This window comes from Ustilaginoidea virens, chromosome 2 (assembly GCF_000687475.1).
Source record: "Ustilaginoidea virens chromosome 2, complete sequence".
Lineage (NCBI taxonomy): Eukaryota > Fungi > Ascomycota > Sordariomycetes > Hypocreales > Clavicipitaceae > Ustilaginoidea > Ustilaginoidea virens.
Window position 1 is genome coordinate 5,222,844 of NC_057317.1, and position 17,247 is coordinate 5,240,090.

Consider the following 17,247-nt stretch of genomic DNA (forward strand, 5'->3'; position numbering starts at 1 on the left):
GACTATATAATTGACGATGACTTACTATCGACGCATTCTGCATACCCTCGTTGTTGACAGTACTGTGCCAACTTCTCGAGCAGCCCCATGGCGATCCTGAGCCGTTCCGAATGACTGCCGAATGTCAGGGCATCGTCCGATTTCTCCCACAAGTCGCTGCTGTCGCTGAAGTTGAGCACCTCCCTATGCACTTCCTTCTCCTAAACCTCCTCGCTAAATAAAGCATTGCGCTGAGTGGCAGGCCGGATTTCCATCTCCAATTTCTTTTCTACGCTCTTTCTCAATTCTGTCTTGCGGAACACCGGTTTATGCAGCCACTCCTTCTTCCACCGAATCTTTAGGGCGCGTTTGTTGAGCTTGGTGGTAAAGAATGTCTCGGCCCTGGTCTGGTACCCCTCGTTCGCAATGACGCCGTTGGCCAGCGCCTTGGCCAGGATATGGGTTATAGGACAGAGGGCATGGATTGCCTCCTCGATGAAGATATACTAGGTCGGCACGATCTTGTTGTTCTCGCCCTTGTGGTATCGGAGAAGAACCTGCATGGCCAGGCGGTCCTGGCCGCCGGTTCCCTCTGGATCGCGGAGGACCTAGAGGTCGATGTCCTCCCAGCAGAGGACCTTGAGCCTCGGGTCGTTATTGCGGTTGTCCATACGGTCACACACCTAGCACCTCTTCACGCGTGGCTTGATGTACTTGTCTGTGCTGCATTCTACGTCTGCGTAGGCATCCGATTCCTCGTCATACTCCTTCACTTTTGCCGGTAGGTCTGTCGGCTTCGCGTAGATCAGCTCGTGTTTTCGACAGCCGGTCCACATGTAGAACATCCGAAGGCACGCATTGTCGATCCGGTCGAGCCCGATGTGGAACGCCGAGGTGTCGCGCACCCAGAGGAAGTAGAGGTGATACATGAAGAAGTCGGGGCCCATGATAGGCTTGATCTTCGGTTCGCGCCTCAGCGCCCACTTGCGCGTAATCTCAGAACGGATGACGTTCCGAAGGTGATCCATGAGCGACCTCTCCGGCGGGTGAGCGTTGTACTTCCTGTACAAGCCGCCCAGCTTCCTCGTGTGCACGCGGATGGCATTCTCGCTCCTAATCGGTTTTCCCTGCAATTCTGCCTGTCGCATGAGGTAGCGCATGAACGATTCGCCGAGCCCCTTGTTCTCGTAGCTGAGGATTTTGATGAGGCCCTTCCAGTCTCGGCGCCCCATCTTCGCCGCGAAAGTAATCCATCGGCGCTTGAGATGAACGAGGTAGGCCTTGTGGCGGTCCGAAAGCTTCGGTGGCACTGGGCGGCGCCGGTTGCCCTGTTGCCAGACATCATGGAGTTCCTGGGCCTCTAAGGGCTCGGGTTCGGGAGTCTCTTCGTCGCGAAGTTTCCTGTCGATATCGCTCAATTCTGGACGGGTCCAGCGGGTCCATTTCAGCCACAAGAGCGCGCTCGTGTCGGCGAATCAAGCCGCGAACCCAGCCACAACACGCCACGAGATCTCCCTCAAAAGGGCGAAATACATATATTAAGGCGGAGTACCAGGCAGGGTTGCACGATATACCCGATCAACGCAAGCACAACAGCTCCAATACGAATGCTTTGCGGAAGTCCCAGAGGAAATCAAATACAATATGGGGGCAAACTGACTTGACTGTTCTTCTTGGAATTTTCTAAACAGGAGCGCGATAGGACAGCATCTCGATTTAAATCTCCTGGGTAGCCGGACTCCCGGATCCTGGGCTTGGAGGTACTTCTGAAGGGTGGTCGAGGGTGCCAAAAACAGCGGGTCGGGGTTAGCCAAAATCGGCACCCAGGACTGCAAAACATGACCTACTTATGTAAGGATATTTGTGCTGTCATAATAGTATTTCGCAAATCGTGACTCTCATACCGGCTCTCACGGAGCACAAGTTCCATGTAACTTGGCAAGCATCGTGTATGAGGAGTCGACCCTTTAATCATTACCAACAGGCGCAAAGATCTAGGACTCACATGCGCGAGCGCCGTCTTTATTTGCTGCCCCTTCCCGATGGACGACGTTGCTAACGACGTGCGACCATGCGATCAACCCAGACCAGCCTCAGGGCATCCTCTGCACCCGGCAAATGCGAGGCTTCTCTCTCGAATCCCTTTCATAAAATCACCAGCCGACGCTCAAACGCAGCAAAATGTCAACCAAACACGTAAATCGACGCCAACGGCCGATTCTTCGCCACCTATGTCTGCAGCAACACAGCAACACAAAACCCGGCGTCGAAGAGGGTCTCTTAGGAAGGCTGCACTTCTTGGACGCGGCGCGCAGCGAGAGCGGAGAGATAGTAAACCATTGATGATTGATACTCTACACGCCAACGCATTCGAAGAAGGAACGACTACGTCGTCTTCCTCAATGACCGCGGAACACAACGCTTTGGGTCTTAAAGTATCCGATTTCGCACCTCGCGCGCTTCCAAAAAATCAAAGCACACCCTCCAGTTCAAATCAATCAGTTCGGCTTTTAGAGAAAATTGTTCCGCCTCCTTCCCAAATCGAGCCAGAAACCATACGCCAAGATTCTTACAACTCAACTACCGACGAGGAGGACGTTTTGCAGATGCACACTAACGAAAGATTGGCTGCGCCCAATATTTCTGCATCCCCTGGATCTGATTCTTACTTTGCAAGTTGCGCCGCAGGTTCTCGTCCTCGGTCCTTCCAACAGGCAAAGTCTCCTCTGTCGTATAGCTCAAGCACAAACCTTCCGGCCTCGAACACTGCTTGGGATTACTCAGAGACTGAGTGGTGGGGCTGGGTTGTTCTGACGGTTACATGGTTTGTCTTCGTTGTAGGAATGGGGTCCTGCCTTAACGTCTGGAGCTGGGCATGGGATGTGGGCACGACACCATATGCACCCCCGGAGCTTGAAGATGACCCGACTCTGCCTATAGTTGGGTATTACCCAGCCCTCATGATTCTGACGGGGGTTATGGCTTGGGTCTGGGTCGTTGTTGCCTGGGTAGGGATGAAATATTTTCGACATGCCAAAATAAGCGGCGACTGATTTCCGCTTCGGTCAGTCTTTGCACCTCGAAGCCCGTTTCCCATCATAATCCACAACTGTCGAAAGGTTATTCATCTGTCCCGCCTCTCATGTCTGCGACGGAATTTCACATGGGCTCATTGACGATCTCCCCTGATATGTACTTGCGAAATTCGACTCGCACAACGGGCGTGCCGATATTCGCTAAACTCAATTGTCTAACTCTGTATAGAGGCTGCCGCATCCTCCCCAGTCCTTATCAGCCGGGCTGTTGGTATGCGAAGACACTCGAAAGCACCTGCAGATTATGAACTTTTATGAGAAGTGTCAATCTTTTGGTGCTTTAGTATGTCTCTAGCCAGTTATGTAAGTCGGTACTCTCCTCATAAAAACATCATAAAATACCATATAATTCAGTAGCAAAGACAAGTCACTTTGGAAATCAAAGTGTACATAATAGGCGGATTACCAATTTCTCAACGCAGTCATCATGAATAGAAACGTCAAGCTGTTCATAGCTACTCAACATGAGCTTATAATTATTATGTTATATGAATATAAACTGGTAACGTCTTTAGCCCTGTGCCTCACAGCCAAGTCTTTTTCATGCTAAAGGAGTAATGAGAAAAGAAAGCCAGGAGTATGGCCGGCCCTTGGTCTATTATTAGTAAAACATGAATATCTACCTACCTGGTAGTTTGGATTCGATATATGAAGTAAGGTGTAAATCAAGAGTGAAATTAAAAATTTGGGCAACGTGTGACTTGGTTATGTATGCACCCATTTATTTATATGATTGCATAAAGGGTTAAGGTAACTGGATAGGTCAATCATGTCTGGTAATATCTAGTAGCTGGCTGCCTATAATTCGAGTGCTATTACAGAGCGCGACCTGGTTGGGCTAGCATGCCTAACAGAACTTGAGAGCGTAGGTAGAGCGTACTAGGTAGGTACCCTACAGGTAGTACGGATTAGGTACCAGGTTGGGTACCTACCTACCTCCTAGGATCCTAGGAGGTAGGTAGGCTCCAATGCCGATGAACATGCATATTTAAAAAAAAATAAATAAAAATAAATAAAAATAAATAAAAATAAATAAAAAAAACCAAGAACGGATTGAATAGGAGCCTAGCATAGTTGTAGCTAATGGAGCGCTCAGACAGTGTTCAAATACTGCCGAGTCCAAGTGCCCGCAGATTGGAACGACGACGAAGACGGACGAGACGGTAAGGCGCCGTGATGGAACGACGCCAACAAAGCTGCGTCGGGTTAAGGCTTGCCTGCGCGTGCGTCGACCAGCCCAGCCGCTGTAAACGTAGGCTGCCAGCCTCTTGTGGTGACTGCATGTGGTCCCCGTTAAGCCCTAGGCCGTTGTTATGTAGGTAGGTATGTACCAGCAGACCAGACCACATAGACATCGGTTGATGGGACCCGCCTGGCTGAAGGCCTAATGCCAACCTCCACCACCTGGCACCCAACTCACTTAGCCCTCGAGTTTCTCCTTCCCTGCCTTTGCCTGCTTACCTCTTCTACTCCTGTCCGCCGCAAACATAGGCACGGCGCATCCTCTCCCGTTGGCAGCCCACGAACCGCATATTTCTCTTGCTGCACATCCCATCTTCGGCATCCATTCCAAGGCGACTCTTTTCGCCATCCGCCCTCTACCTGTAAAATCTTGGTCTTTGATCTGTCGCTAGCTGGGCTTCGTTCATCCATTTATCCGTGGCCCTGCATCCTCCCTCTTCGCTCTCCTCAGCCCTTCTTGGGCTAGGCCCAACCCAGCCTTGCCTGAAACGCCATCCCTACGGAACCATCACTGAACGACGCTGGCGGAAGCGAACATACCTGACCTCTCCTCATCATCTGCTCATTAGCTTCAACCATCAAGATCTTCCCTGGCTCGACATCGGCTATTGTACGGTCAAGTTGCGACTCTCCCGTCCGAGAAGGTCGGTAGCAACCGCCACCTGCGCACATCGATCAGCCACATCGTTAGATTCCATCATCGGCAACACGAAACACCAGAACCTCGACTATCAAGAATTCAGCCTCCGCCTTCTTTCTAGCACGCAGCCTGGCGTTGATAACCATTTTGCTCAGCCCCTCCGGCCGAGGGGCTTGACGTCGTTCTCCATTACCTACTGTCACAACCGCCAATTTACAATCTACTCTCGATTTGTTCCCTCGGACGAGCTTATCCAATCAACATGAGAGAAGTCAACTTCAGCATTCCGAACGTCAATAAGGCGTCGGTTGGCATTACTACCGCACTTTATGACCGACGAGCCCTCGATTGTACATCTACACTACCACTCATCAACTCTCTTAATCATCTTGCCTACTTGACAACCTCATCCGCTCGTATCCGCGATATATTGACTGTGGATGGAGGGATCGAGCGCCTTGTGTGCATTTTGAAACAAGGCCGAAGTAAAGATATGATGGGAATGTGGAAGTGGAACCTTGCCTTCCAATGTGTAGTCAACATTGGCGTCCGTGGCACGGAAAATGTGCGAACACGTGTAGTCGAGGCTGACATGGTTCCCGTTATTGCCACAATACTTGACAATTATATCAAAATAATTGAAAAGTGTCGTGAAAAGGCTGAAGAAGCCAGCCAAAAGGAGGGTCACGAACACAATCACCGCCGTCACCGTGGCCACGATCACCGCAGCTCCTCCAAGACCTCAGCATCTTTCCCTAGTCGGTCTACTCGCCTGGAACCAGATCAACGGTCCTTTCGCCGTCACGGGCCTCCTCCATCCATAGATGTTTCGGCTACCTATGCTGGCCCATCTACTACGGCTCTATCGAGCGTCGAACCTACGAACCTCTCCTCTCGGGCTACCACAACCACGCCAGATCGACCTCGAGCAACAACAGGAAGCCACCGTCGATACAGTTTCCGTGGCACAGACAGCCGCAGTGTTGGTGCTCTATCAGGTGGCTCCTCGATGCAACCTCTCGCTACAGCAATGTTGGCAGTGGATAGTATTGACACTTTCGTACGACCCGCTCGTGACTCGGACCGTTTAGCATCCTTGTCTCTTTTCAATCAAATCGATAATGCGTCTCAGCCAACTTCACCAACTTCACCACTTCCCCCTCCCCAACTCCAATCATCCTCCGTGGGACATTCGCCCGCTGCCAATGATGCCGTAGTCACAGCGGTGGCGGCGGCCGCGGCGGCCGCGGCTGCTGCGCTTGATGCTACTGAACGAAGCCGTCGCCGGCCGTCTATCCGGCACCAAAACTCAACTGTTGAGACAGACGACATGAATGCTGACAGTATGCCGTCGGACGAGTCTCCCGATGCCGATATGACTGGGAATACTGAGATTCAATCTACAGTAGGCATTCAAGATATTTCCATGGAGGACGGAGACAGCATGCTCCCCGGATCATCTCTTGAGCTCACAACGCCAACCGTATCACACACGCACCAAGATACTGATGCTTTCAATATCACACACCGCACGGGTATGGACGGAAGTCTTGGAAACACGGCTAATCCAGCCGCTGCGCCTCCCACGGGACTGTCCCCAAATCGACCTGCCATAGTTACACCACCTCAACCGCAGGTGCCAAGCACAACTGTGCCACGATACCTCCTGGACCGTCATTTCTCCCCAACCCCGCAAATGCTCGCCGTGATGCCACGAGAGGAAGATGTGTTGATGTCTTTGCAGCTGTTGGCCTATGTCTCCAAATACTGTGGCTTACGATCTTATTTCCAAAGGAGCCACTTAGTACCGAAGTTGTCACTTGGTACAAACCTAGCTCTTCTGGACGGGGACGACGAAGCCATGGACGCAGACGACGTGGACGAGTCTGACGAAGAGTACCTCCTCCCGAATGACTTCAACCTTTTTCCCCTCGTGGAAAAGTTTACGGTTCGATATCACAGCACTGATATGCAGTATTGGGCTGGGGTTGTGATGCGCAATCTCTGCCGTAAAGATGATACCCGTGGCGGCATTAGACAGTGTGCTTATTATCAATGTGGAAAGTGGGAAGAGTACACAAGACAGTTCGCGAAGTGTCGGCGATGTCGGCGTACCAAATACTGCAGTAAGGAATGCCAGAAGAGCGCATGGGCTTTCCATCGCCATTGGTGCGTAGCCGCGTCGCAGTAAACAAGAGGCCAATTCAAGGCAATTCACATCAGATCGCCGCACCGGGTTTCTTCCTCTTTTCAACGTGTTTTTTCCCTCTTTCTCTCCACCAATGGTCTGCAGAAAGGTTGCAACTGCATAGTACAGCAAAGCGATTGAGCAGCGAAAGGCATTTATCTCGATACCAGGGGGTTTCAACGGCGTCCAGGCGAACAGTTGACATTCGCGCATTACTCCATCCTTGGACTTACCATCTTTCCACCTTTTCTTCCATTTTCTTTACTCGTCATTACCTTTCTTGTCTTTCCTATTACTCTTTCCTTACTTGCTCTTTTGTTTCGAGCTCGCAGGCTGTAGGTAGCTCATCATGGGGGCCGACAATCGAGCAGTGCTATGCCATAGCCTGCGATGCATCGCTCTCCTGATGTACGAGGACCTTTGTCAGTCCCGACGAGACAAACAATGACACAAATTACATAAGCGTAAACATCACGACACGATAAACCATTCATGTGGTTTGTTTTGTGGTTTTCATGTCAGTCTCTTCAGGTAGTCTTAATCTCAGCCATTTTCTACCTCTCTCAATGACTCAGGGACTTCTGTGCCGGTAGTAATAGGTAAGCAGATTTTCTACACTCTTTGGACAGGGGAAGCTGCATCAAGATTGGCGGGAGCAGACATGATATACGGGGGGCACGAGGAGGAATCACCAGGGATTATGTGGCGGCGTGGGCCTAAGTGTGATTAGTTTTATACCATAGCTGGAGCGAGACAGGGCTATTCAGAATCTCTTATATCTTTCTTTGATTCATAGATGAATGCGCAACGACATTATGATATTTTCGAGGTCTATTCGGCGTAACTTTGGGACTGTGGTGACAAACCAGATGTGAAGGTGATGAAGTGAACAAACGCTACGGGAACTATTTAATATGCGTTGTGCAAACAGATGAGCACGACAATGTTATCGGAGTAGTCTACCTTCTACATTTGGCATTTGGTTGATGTATTTTCCAATCATCTTCAGGTTTGGGCTGAGGGCATCGCTTCTGCAATAGAAGACCTCTTCTTGGGCGTCCCGGACTGCTTGCCACAGAAATCACTCGTCCAACTACCTAGTAAGTAAGTAGTAGGTAGTTGGGCAATCTGGCAAAGGTACACATGAATGAACAGAAAAACTTTGTTGATAACAAGCCGGTTTACAGATGGAATATGCCATGGCTACCTCGATGCCTTGGTCTTACGTCTACTTTTACCTGGCCGTGTCGTTTTAGGTTTTCCCTTTGCACCGCCAGCCTTCATCTTCTTTGTGTTGAATGCTGACAGGTCCCCCGAGCTAGCGGCATCTCCAGATTTAGCATATCGCTTTTTGCCGCCAAAACCGTACTTTTCGTTCTTCTTTTGGCGTTTTGTGTTGGGGCCATTAGATTGACCGCCGCGCCCAGAAGGTCCAGCACGTTGGGAGTGCTTGGCAAGCTCATTGTCGACGCTGACGTCGAAAAGGTCTGCCTCATTGGTAGTCATGTCACCACCCGACTCTTGTCGTTCTGCAAGGGAAGAAGACGTCTTAGCTTATGGCCTTCTGGGCGTGATGCCATGTTGATGGGGATTGGTAACGACGGCTGTACAGCAGGTGAGACTTACTTCGCTTGAGTGTCTTGATCTTTTCCAGTGTTTCGCGCTTAGCCTTCTGACGCTCCTGAAGCTTGGCAACCTGGACCTGCTTGCCGAATTTTTTCAAGTCGCGCAGCTTGCGCGCGTCTGTGGCGGCCTTCTTGGCTGAAGCTTCTTCAATCAACTTGGCTTTGACCTTTTCCATGTGGGCATCCTCCTTGACCATCTCAGCGAAGTAGTCCTTTGGCCGAGAAAAAGGAACGCCTTCCGCCAGAAGTCTTGTGCGTCCCTCCTTGGCAGCCTCGAGGCACTGTGAATAGAAAGCGAGCTCCCGCTGCAAGTCATCAGAGACATCAGGTATAGAATCGGCGGTCTTGACCGATGAAGCAACGGACTGGTGAGTCGCAAACTTTGCGGTCTTATCGATGGGGATGGATATGCGATCGAGAGCGGACTGAAGAGCAGAGGTATTGTTGATGGTGAGGCGGGTATGAGGTATTAAATCCTCCTTTTCTTCGTCATCGAGATCTTCGAGATCGGAGAGAGGAACATCCTCCTCATCATCTTCCTCTTCTTCATCCACGTCCTCGACAGCATCCTCATCCTCATCGACAACTTCTTTCCTACTTGGATTTTTGTTGTTATCCCTCGCGGGCTTTTTGGACGAGCGTCTTTCAATCTTGACTTCCATCTCGATTTCCGAATCGGAGCTGTCGGTCTCATCTACAGCACCAAGATTCACCTGCGATTGGGTTAGCTGCCGCCTTTCCCGACACAGTTGCACTTCAAGAGACGCTGGTGGCAGTACATGATTGTAATCGATGTGTTGGCTATCCTCCTCGCCTTGTTCCGTCTTTTCGTCCGGGGCATCTTCAGTCAAGGGCGCCCGTCCATTCTGGGGTGTTGAACTTTTTCGCTTTAATGTTTCCCTGTGTTTTTTCTGTTGCTTTAATATCTTGAAATCGACGCCCCTTTCTGCGGCTATCGCCATGCGAAGCTTGCTTTTAGTGACCATTTCCTCCCCTGTCTAAATAGCAAGTCGGTGGCAGTTTAAAGAAGAAACGAAAGGTGGGTGCATACGTCGCAGCAACCAAGCAAGTCGGTTTACCACATAAAATATTTCGACTCCCAAAAACCTTCTAGAAATTCTGCCGCATTGTCTTACACCGCCCTCCTCCCGACCCATGTATCTAATCTACTGCATTTTCCCCTGTGGGGATGTATAGAATGCTAGACAGGCAGGAGATTTTGCGGAGAGTTTTGAACAGGGCATATACGGGCTATAACGGTGAAGAAAATGTCATCACCATTCTACATGTACACCAAGTAAAGTAGTACTACACGGATATGTTACCACTTGCGTGGTGCCGCCGGTGTCCTGACGAGCATCACGTCTTGGCTACCATGAGGTACCTGGCCTTGTACTCCGGAGCGGGTCTGGTGCCGGAAGGGACGAGTATGTAGTTCAGTCAGTTCCGACTGCCGCTGAAGCTGCAGACAAACCTCTCCCGTATCCTCCCGGCGCATCTTGCTGTGCTTGGCACTTTCAATTTTGTGTTTTGAAAAAAAAAAAAAAAAATTAAATTAAATTAAATGAAATAAATAAAAAATCCCCACTCATCTGCTGCGGTCTTGTTTCGAAGTCGTGGCTGGCCGAGTACAACGCAGCACAACACGGGTATGGTATGCCCAAATGCCAGGGACAAAGAACAATATGCCACATACACCACAGCCACATCGGAACCGATTGCCTCGTGTGCGTAAGAATATCTGGATGCTTGGCCGTGCAGCTTCCATCCAGTTTCCAACCGGTTATCATGTACCTGACGCCAGCCGCTAGGGAGTAACATTGTGGTGTGGGATGCGGCAGAACAATACCAAGTAGACAATGGAGTTTTGCGCCAACGAGGAGCTATGGGCTTGGCTGGAAATTGTAGTGGACATTTCGAACAATATGGTTCGGAAGCGCAGTTCAATGCAAATTGGTAAGATGATGGTCCCTCCCTTTCAAGCTCTGGCCGTCCGAACTGCTCGTCTGCCCACAAGCCATCAACTCCCCACACTGGACATTCGTGTCTAATTTCTAACCCGAGCTTGACAATATCTACTGGTAGTTCTTGCAGAACAATGACTTGTAACAATACGATGAAATTATCTTGGCCAAGCAGACTAGCTTTTCATCAGACAGAATGATATTTGCCAACACGACTCGGTGAGTAGAGGGTATCGGACATGTGAAGCAAATCTTGAGACTCCGAAATGTATAAGTTGGTGAGACTCTCCCTTCATCGGCTTCTGCATCTCCAACACAGTCTACTCTTTATTGTTAGCTTTCTTTTTCCGAGAGTCATTAATACATCGCAGTTTTCGTGCCAAATTTCTCCGAATACCTCAAAATGCCTTCCATCGAGAACAAGACCAACGTCACCAAGCCTATCACCAAGGATGATGAGGCTAATGCTAGATGGGGAGGCTATCTGGGCTGCACAGTCATGTAAAGACCATCACTACATACCCTTCGACACGCAACCCGGAATTGATATCCAAGGGACGGCTTGAACTTCTAGCCAATACTACTTTCGAGACAAGCAGCGACAAGCAAACTACCAGGAAGCGGGAAAGAAGGAATAGGAGGATTGTGGAATATTTCCAAGTGGTGTACGCGCTATAATGGCGGCTCAATTCTTCTACCTCTAATTCTCGACGGCGATGAGGCATCGCTGGTCGGATGTATGTATAACGAACCCCAAGGACGTTTAGTAAGGGATGAATAAGATTCTATTGGGGAAATCGCCCTCTCGGCTGGACAACATGCAATATTCCAACGTGTATGTGTTTTAAGGGAGATCTTATTTAGAGCCTTGGGTAGTGTCGCAGATATTCCACTTGTTAATAATGAATACTCGAGTCTATACTAGCGAATATGTCCTAACGCAAAGCGAGAAATGTGCAGTTATCAGGGAAAGCGGAGCTTTGCCTGGAGATTTGCGAAGAAATCGGAAGGCAAGCCAGGAAGTACTTTCCCGCTTTCCCTCTTTAAAATACAGTGAGGCCGTCCTATAGAGACATTTTTTCAGATCAACCGGGGATTAGACGAAAAAAGCGGGTAGAGTACTGTAATGTTCTACTTCTGCTAGCCTTAGTGCTAAAGAACATATGTCTACAAAGAAAAGGCGGTGAGATTCTGCTGTGTAAAAGGCGGTGAAGAGACAGATTCTGCCATTAAAGTATTGCAATGTTTTATTCTACTAAAAAATAGTGTTGAATACTATAAGACTACAAAAGAGGCGGTGAGATTCTGCTATGTAAAAGGCGGTGAAGAGATAGATTCTGCCATGCTTCCTAAGCAAAGGCTTGCTTGCTGCAGGCGAAAAAGCCCGCCGCAGGCGGCCCCCGGCAGGGCCCCCGGAGGGCCCCCGGAGGGGAATAATAAAAAATGCATCATATTTAAATATTTAAGTAAAAAGAAGGTAGTATAAAGGCGGTAAAAAGGGTAGTAAAAACGACAGTAAAATAAGATAGTAAAAAAGGTAGGGTAAAGGCGGTAAAATACGGCAGTAAAAAGGCAGTAAAAAGACAATACAATAAAGCAGTAAAAATATAGTAAAATAAGACTGTAAAAATGGCAGGAAAAAAGCAGTAAAAAAAGGCAGTAAAAGGCAGTGAAGTGAGGAAGTAAAAAGGCGGTAAAAAGGGTAGTAAAAACGACAGTAAAATAAGATAGTAAAAAAGGCAAGGTAAAGACGGTAAAATACGGCAGTAAAAATGGTAAAATAAGGCAGTAAAAAAACAGTAAAAGACGGTAAAATGAGGCAGTAAAAAATGCAGTAAAAAAAACAGTAAAAAGAGTAGTAAAAAAAACAGCAAATAAGCAGTAGCTAAGCCGGACTAATATTTACCCGCCTGGCTACTCCGCTTTTCCTCTGCTTTTAATACTAAAGAATTCAGCGGCACTCTAATAATTAATCAAATGATCCTAGGATATATCTTAGATATAAAGCCGACAAAGACAATATCAGAGGTCGCTATAAAGGACTAGCCCTAGGGCGACTGCGAATAGGCGTCAATCGAATATATTAATAAAACTAAGAAGGAAGGAAGGGGAGCCCGATCCGAGTCCCTTCCGTGGTCCATATATATTTATATATACTTATAGGACGGGGCCCTAGTAGTACCCTATTAGTCCTGCGCATCTGCCCTATCTAAACTATTCTAGCTAGATATAGGTACAACCCGAGCCCTAGCCAATCTTATAATATAGGCATAGCCCAAGTCTATAATATACCCCCCTTCTCTAAGAAAAATTTTATCCATTCTTATATTAGGGTTGCTATAAAGTTTAACTGAGTCCGTTATATATCTAAGTATTCCCCTATTTACCGTATTAGGATTACTATAGAGTTCGGCCGGGTCAATTATATATCTATATATCCCTCTATTTTGCCTTAAATGCCTTTTGCGCTGTGGTATCCTTAAAGTTCTTAAAGACCTCCTAAATCAGCAAATTATATCCCTTCTATTTTACTAGTATATTACGTTTTCTGCTATAGCTCTAAGCGTTTTTCGCGGCTAATATCTCCTCGACCTTAAATTCCTTATGCAGGGTATTAAAGTCCTCTAGTAGGATTAATAGGGGGCTAGACCTAGTATCCATAAGCATTGAGCTCGGTAGTAAGCCAGAAGCAGCTTATTCTATAAAATTAATATAAAAGACAGGGTGAATACTATTAAGGATATTGAGCTAGATATTAAGCGGGGATAAAACAGCTATAATAGTATATTTTGTAGATACCTAATCGAGCTTTTTATAAAGCCGGTTAATCTTAATATTCTATAGGCTTAACTAAATTCGATCTTTAATTTAATAATGCTCTACTAGACATTAGGAATAGTTTATTATATCCTACTGCCTTTATTAAGTAAAAACGATAGTAGCCTAAACAAATTCTCCCTCCTCTTATACTATAGCAAGGAATTATACTATCCGCTCTGTTAAAATCCTATAGTAGCCTACTAGGCTGCTGGCCTAATGCTCTACTGGCCTACTAACCTTCTGACCATTATACCGCCTCTTAGACTTATGGTAGTCTTACCTTAGGCCTTTGCCTTTTACCTTAAGGATTTTCAGTGGATTATTCACTGTATATCAAGTAAGGTAGGCCTTGTTAAAAAAGGTGTGGCATTGCTAAATTAGCGTGGTGGCCTACTAGCGTGGTGGCGGCCTACTAGTGTGGTGGCTAGTCCACTAATGTAGTGGTTAGTCACTAGCGTGGTGGCTAGTCCACTAGTGTGGTGGCTAGTATACTAGCGTGGTGGTTAGTCTACTAGTGTAATGGCTAGTTACTAGTGCGGTGGTTAGGGTGGTTAGAAAGGCCGGATGTAGTGGGTTTGCTGACGTATTATATACGTGGCAAGTGAGCATTACGGGGAGCTTTCTTACTGGCTACCTTGGATGCCTAGGCCCACCTCTCCTTCGTGTATATATAGGATAGCTTTCCCCCTTCTTTTTAGATAGTAGAAGGGCAGCACAATCGAGTCTGTTAATGCACTATATGCCTCTTAACTTCTTACCTTCCCTGCGTTTTTCTGGTTATCTTATATTTGCCTTGCCTTTACACTTGCCCTGCTTTATAGCACTTGTATAGTTTTAGGACTTGGTGAAAAATCTAGTATTATACTAAGATTAGTTCACAGGTCGCAGACAGTCTTGTGCCATCTAGCTAGCTAGTAAGGCTCTGCTTTATAGTGACCTTGAGAATTGCAATACGCCCCTTAAGGGTTATAGAGCTTAGTAAAATATTAAAGAGAGGGGCTATAATAAAAGAATTAAAGCTATTTAGAAGACAGTTTAGGCTATATCTAGTAATAAAAGAGGTGCGGTTATTTAAAGTATATTAGCAAATTGCGAGATAGTAAAGCCAATTGTATTAATCGAATGCTACCTTTATATATAAACTAATTTATCTATTTTATACTACTATTGGTCTATAGGTAGTATATAATTGAGAGGAGTTATTTAGTCCTAATAGCCTTATATATAATACAGTCTAAAGTTAGCCTACTTAGTTTAAGCCTTTATTGCAGATAATCTAGGCGGGAAACCTATAGTACTATTACTAATAATCTAAGAAATATTCCGTATAATCCTCTGCTTATATTAAATATATTACCTTTAGCTGAATATACTTTAATAGGCGATTGGTAATAACCATTAGTAATATAGGTTAAAGGCATTATAGGCAAAAAAGTTAGTTATAAAGTCTATAAAAATTTAAGACTAAAAATAATCTAGGATCGGTAGGGGCTAGAATAAGCCTTAGTATAACTAACGATTCTTATATGCCTTATAGTATTAGTAATTTCGAACGAATTAAGCTACTTTAGATAAAATATTATTGAAGTAGTAGTCCTATTATAATAATTAGAAGGTTATATTCTTCTTTAAGTGCCCTACAATAGGGGAGTTATAGTATTGTTAAATTACTATAGTTATTAGTGGCTTAAAAGAGGGGAGCTAAATCTAGCCTTAGTAGAATAGCGCTCTATAGGCATTTAGGATATAATTTGCAATCTACTCCTTAGTCTTCGCCTCTACTAGGGATTATTATTCTTTATTTGCTATAGCCATCTACTAGGCCTAATATAATTCATTTTTAGCTATAGTCTAGTCTTAAAGTGCCTATAGATTTATATCGGTAAAGATTTAGGAGCTATTAGGTAAAAAGACTCTAATTAAAGAAGCTACTATTAGTATATTCTCTATTATACTTAGGTTTATAATCGGCTAATCCCCTATTAGGTCTGGCTAGTCTTCTATTAGGTCTACCTCTATAATAGAGATAGATAGTAATTAAAGAATTTAGCTAAACCTTAGTGCCACGTTATTTACTTTTTACTTCTATTGCAAGAGGATATTAAGATGCTAGGCCTATAAGTCGGGTTGGTACTAAAAGTAGAAGTTAAAAAGGGCTAAAGTCTTAGCCTATTACACCTAGTATTCTAATATCTCCTTTAGTCGAGCAAAGTACTTAAGGTTTTTATAATCTATAAAAATCGTAAATAAGGCGGTAATAAAGCGGAATTTAGCTAACTATGCCTTAAAGCATAAGATAATAGTAAGTAGCTCTTTATTATAGATAGTATAATTTTATTTAGCTTTTATAAGCCGTACTAAATAGTATATAATTAGGTAAAGTATTTTATCCTCCCTGATTTAAAAGAAATAGCTATAACGAAGTGGCTTAAAGGGCCCTAAGCGGGTGTCTGCGCATATCGTCTGGGTTTTAGCCCAAATGTTGATATAAACTCGGGGTACCCAGTTATTCGTAGGGTCGCGCGCGTAGTATCATGTACCGTGAGGTCACCGGTTAAAGGTATGATTACTTCTTTGATTATGACTAACTATCTAAGAGGAAAGAAAGGAAGCAAAAGAGTAATTACACGATGTGGCCTTTTTGTGCGTGCCGTAGTCACGTACATCGGCGCGGTCGGGCCGGGCTGCCCGCGTGCCCTGCCGGGCACAGGGGTAAAGGGGCAAAAGGGGCCATATTGTGTGCGCGGCACATCCGTCGCAATGTGCCCAATTGGGCACCTTGCGACAGCAATTCCAATACCAACCTTCTATCTGACCATTAGGCCAGACAACAGAGTACATATTATACTTAGTTACCATACTTAGTACAATTGACACCTATATCCCCTTTCGCCGCGCGCACTTACTGAAGCTAATAACCTTAGTATGAGACGGGCGTAGCCCGACTCCTTAATAATAGCTACTAATAATTATACTAGAGTTATCTGCTTTAAGGATTATTTCCTTCTTAAGGTCTTATTAAGCAAAGACTAGGTATAAAATAAAGTACTATTTAAGCGCCTAAAAGGCCTTTTCTTCCTTTTTAAGCTATTAAAAAGAGATATCTTTCTATATTAATTAGACTAGAGGCTTAGCTAAATAGGAGAAATTTAAATTAAAATTGCAGTAGAAGTTTATAAACCTTAAAAAGCTCTAAATACCCTATAACTTTATAAAGGCTTCCCACTCCTAAATTGCTTTAATTTTTTTAGAGTCTAGGCGGATCTCTTTACTAGCTATTATAATATAGCTTAGATAGCATACCTTTTTTATAGCGAACTCGTATTTATCTACATCTAAATTTAGGCCGGTATCTTATAGCCGCTTAAGGACCTTCTTTATACGGTCTAAATACTCCTTCTATAAGCCCCCTATATAGACCAAAATATTATCTAGATAGGCTATAGCGAAATCCCCTAATATATCCTCTAAGGCCCTATTAATATAATATTAAAATATTATAGGGGCTTTAGTCAGACTAAAAGGGGTTATTAGTTACTTAAAGAGGCTAAAGTATATTTAGAATACAGTAAGGTACTTATCGCCCTTAGTAATATAGATTTTATGGAATACTACTTAAATATCTATCTTTATAAACTACTTCGCCTATAATAGGGAATATAGTATCTCCTTAATTAAGGGGAGGGGTTACTAA

General features: G+C 45.6%; 4 protein-coding genes across 4 annotated transcripts; 2 read left to right on the top strand and 2 right to left on the bottom strand.

The window, feature by feature from the left end:
* Positions 1-200: 200 nt before the first annotated feature.
* On the bottom strand, positions 201-1,211 carry UV8b_03201 (uncharacterized protein; the record flags this gene model as incomplete). The annotated part of the gene is made up of 2 exons (XM_043140699.1): positions 201-485; positions 678-1,211. The coding sequence occupies 2 exons, from the start codon at positions 1,209-1,211 to the stop codon at positions 201-203; spliced, it is 819 nt and encodes a 272-aa protein (XP_042996633.1).
* An 810-nt stretch (positions 1,212-2,021) lies between these two features.
* On the top strand, positions 2,022-3,032 carry UV8b_03202 (uncharacterized protein; the record flags this gene model as incomplete). The annotated part of the gene is made up of 1 exon (XM_043140700.1): positions 2,022-3,032. The coding sequence occupies one exon, from the start codon at positions 2,022-2,024 to the stop codon at positions 3,030-3,032; it is 1,011 nt and encodes a 336-aa protein (XP_042996634.1).
* Positions 3,033-5,218: 2,186 nt separating this feature from the next.
* Positions 5,219-7,147, top strand: UV8b_03203 (uncharacterized protein; the record flags this gene model as incomplete). Its single annotated transcript, XM_043140701.1, has 1 exon — positions 5,219-7,147. The coding sequence occupies one exon, from the start codon at positions 5,219-5,221 to the stop codon at positions 7,145-7,147; it is 1,929 nt and encodes a 642-aa protein (XP_042996635.1).
* A 1,200-nt stretch (positions 7,148-8,347) lies between these two features.
* On the bottom strand, positions 8,348-9,755 carry UV8b_03204 (uncharacterized protein; the record flags this gene model as incomplete). Its single annotated transcript, XM_043140702.1, has 3 exons — positions 8,348-8,673; positions 8,771-9,482; positions 9,549-9,755. 3 exons carry the CDS (start codon positions 9,753-9,755, stop codon positions 8,348-8,350), a joined length of 1,245 nt encoding a protein of 414 aa, XP_042996636.1.
* Positions 9,756-17,247: the final 7,492 nt, after the last annotated feature.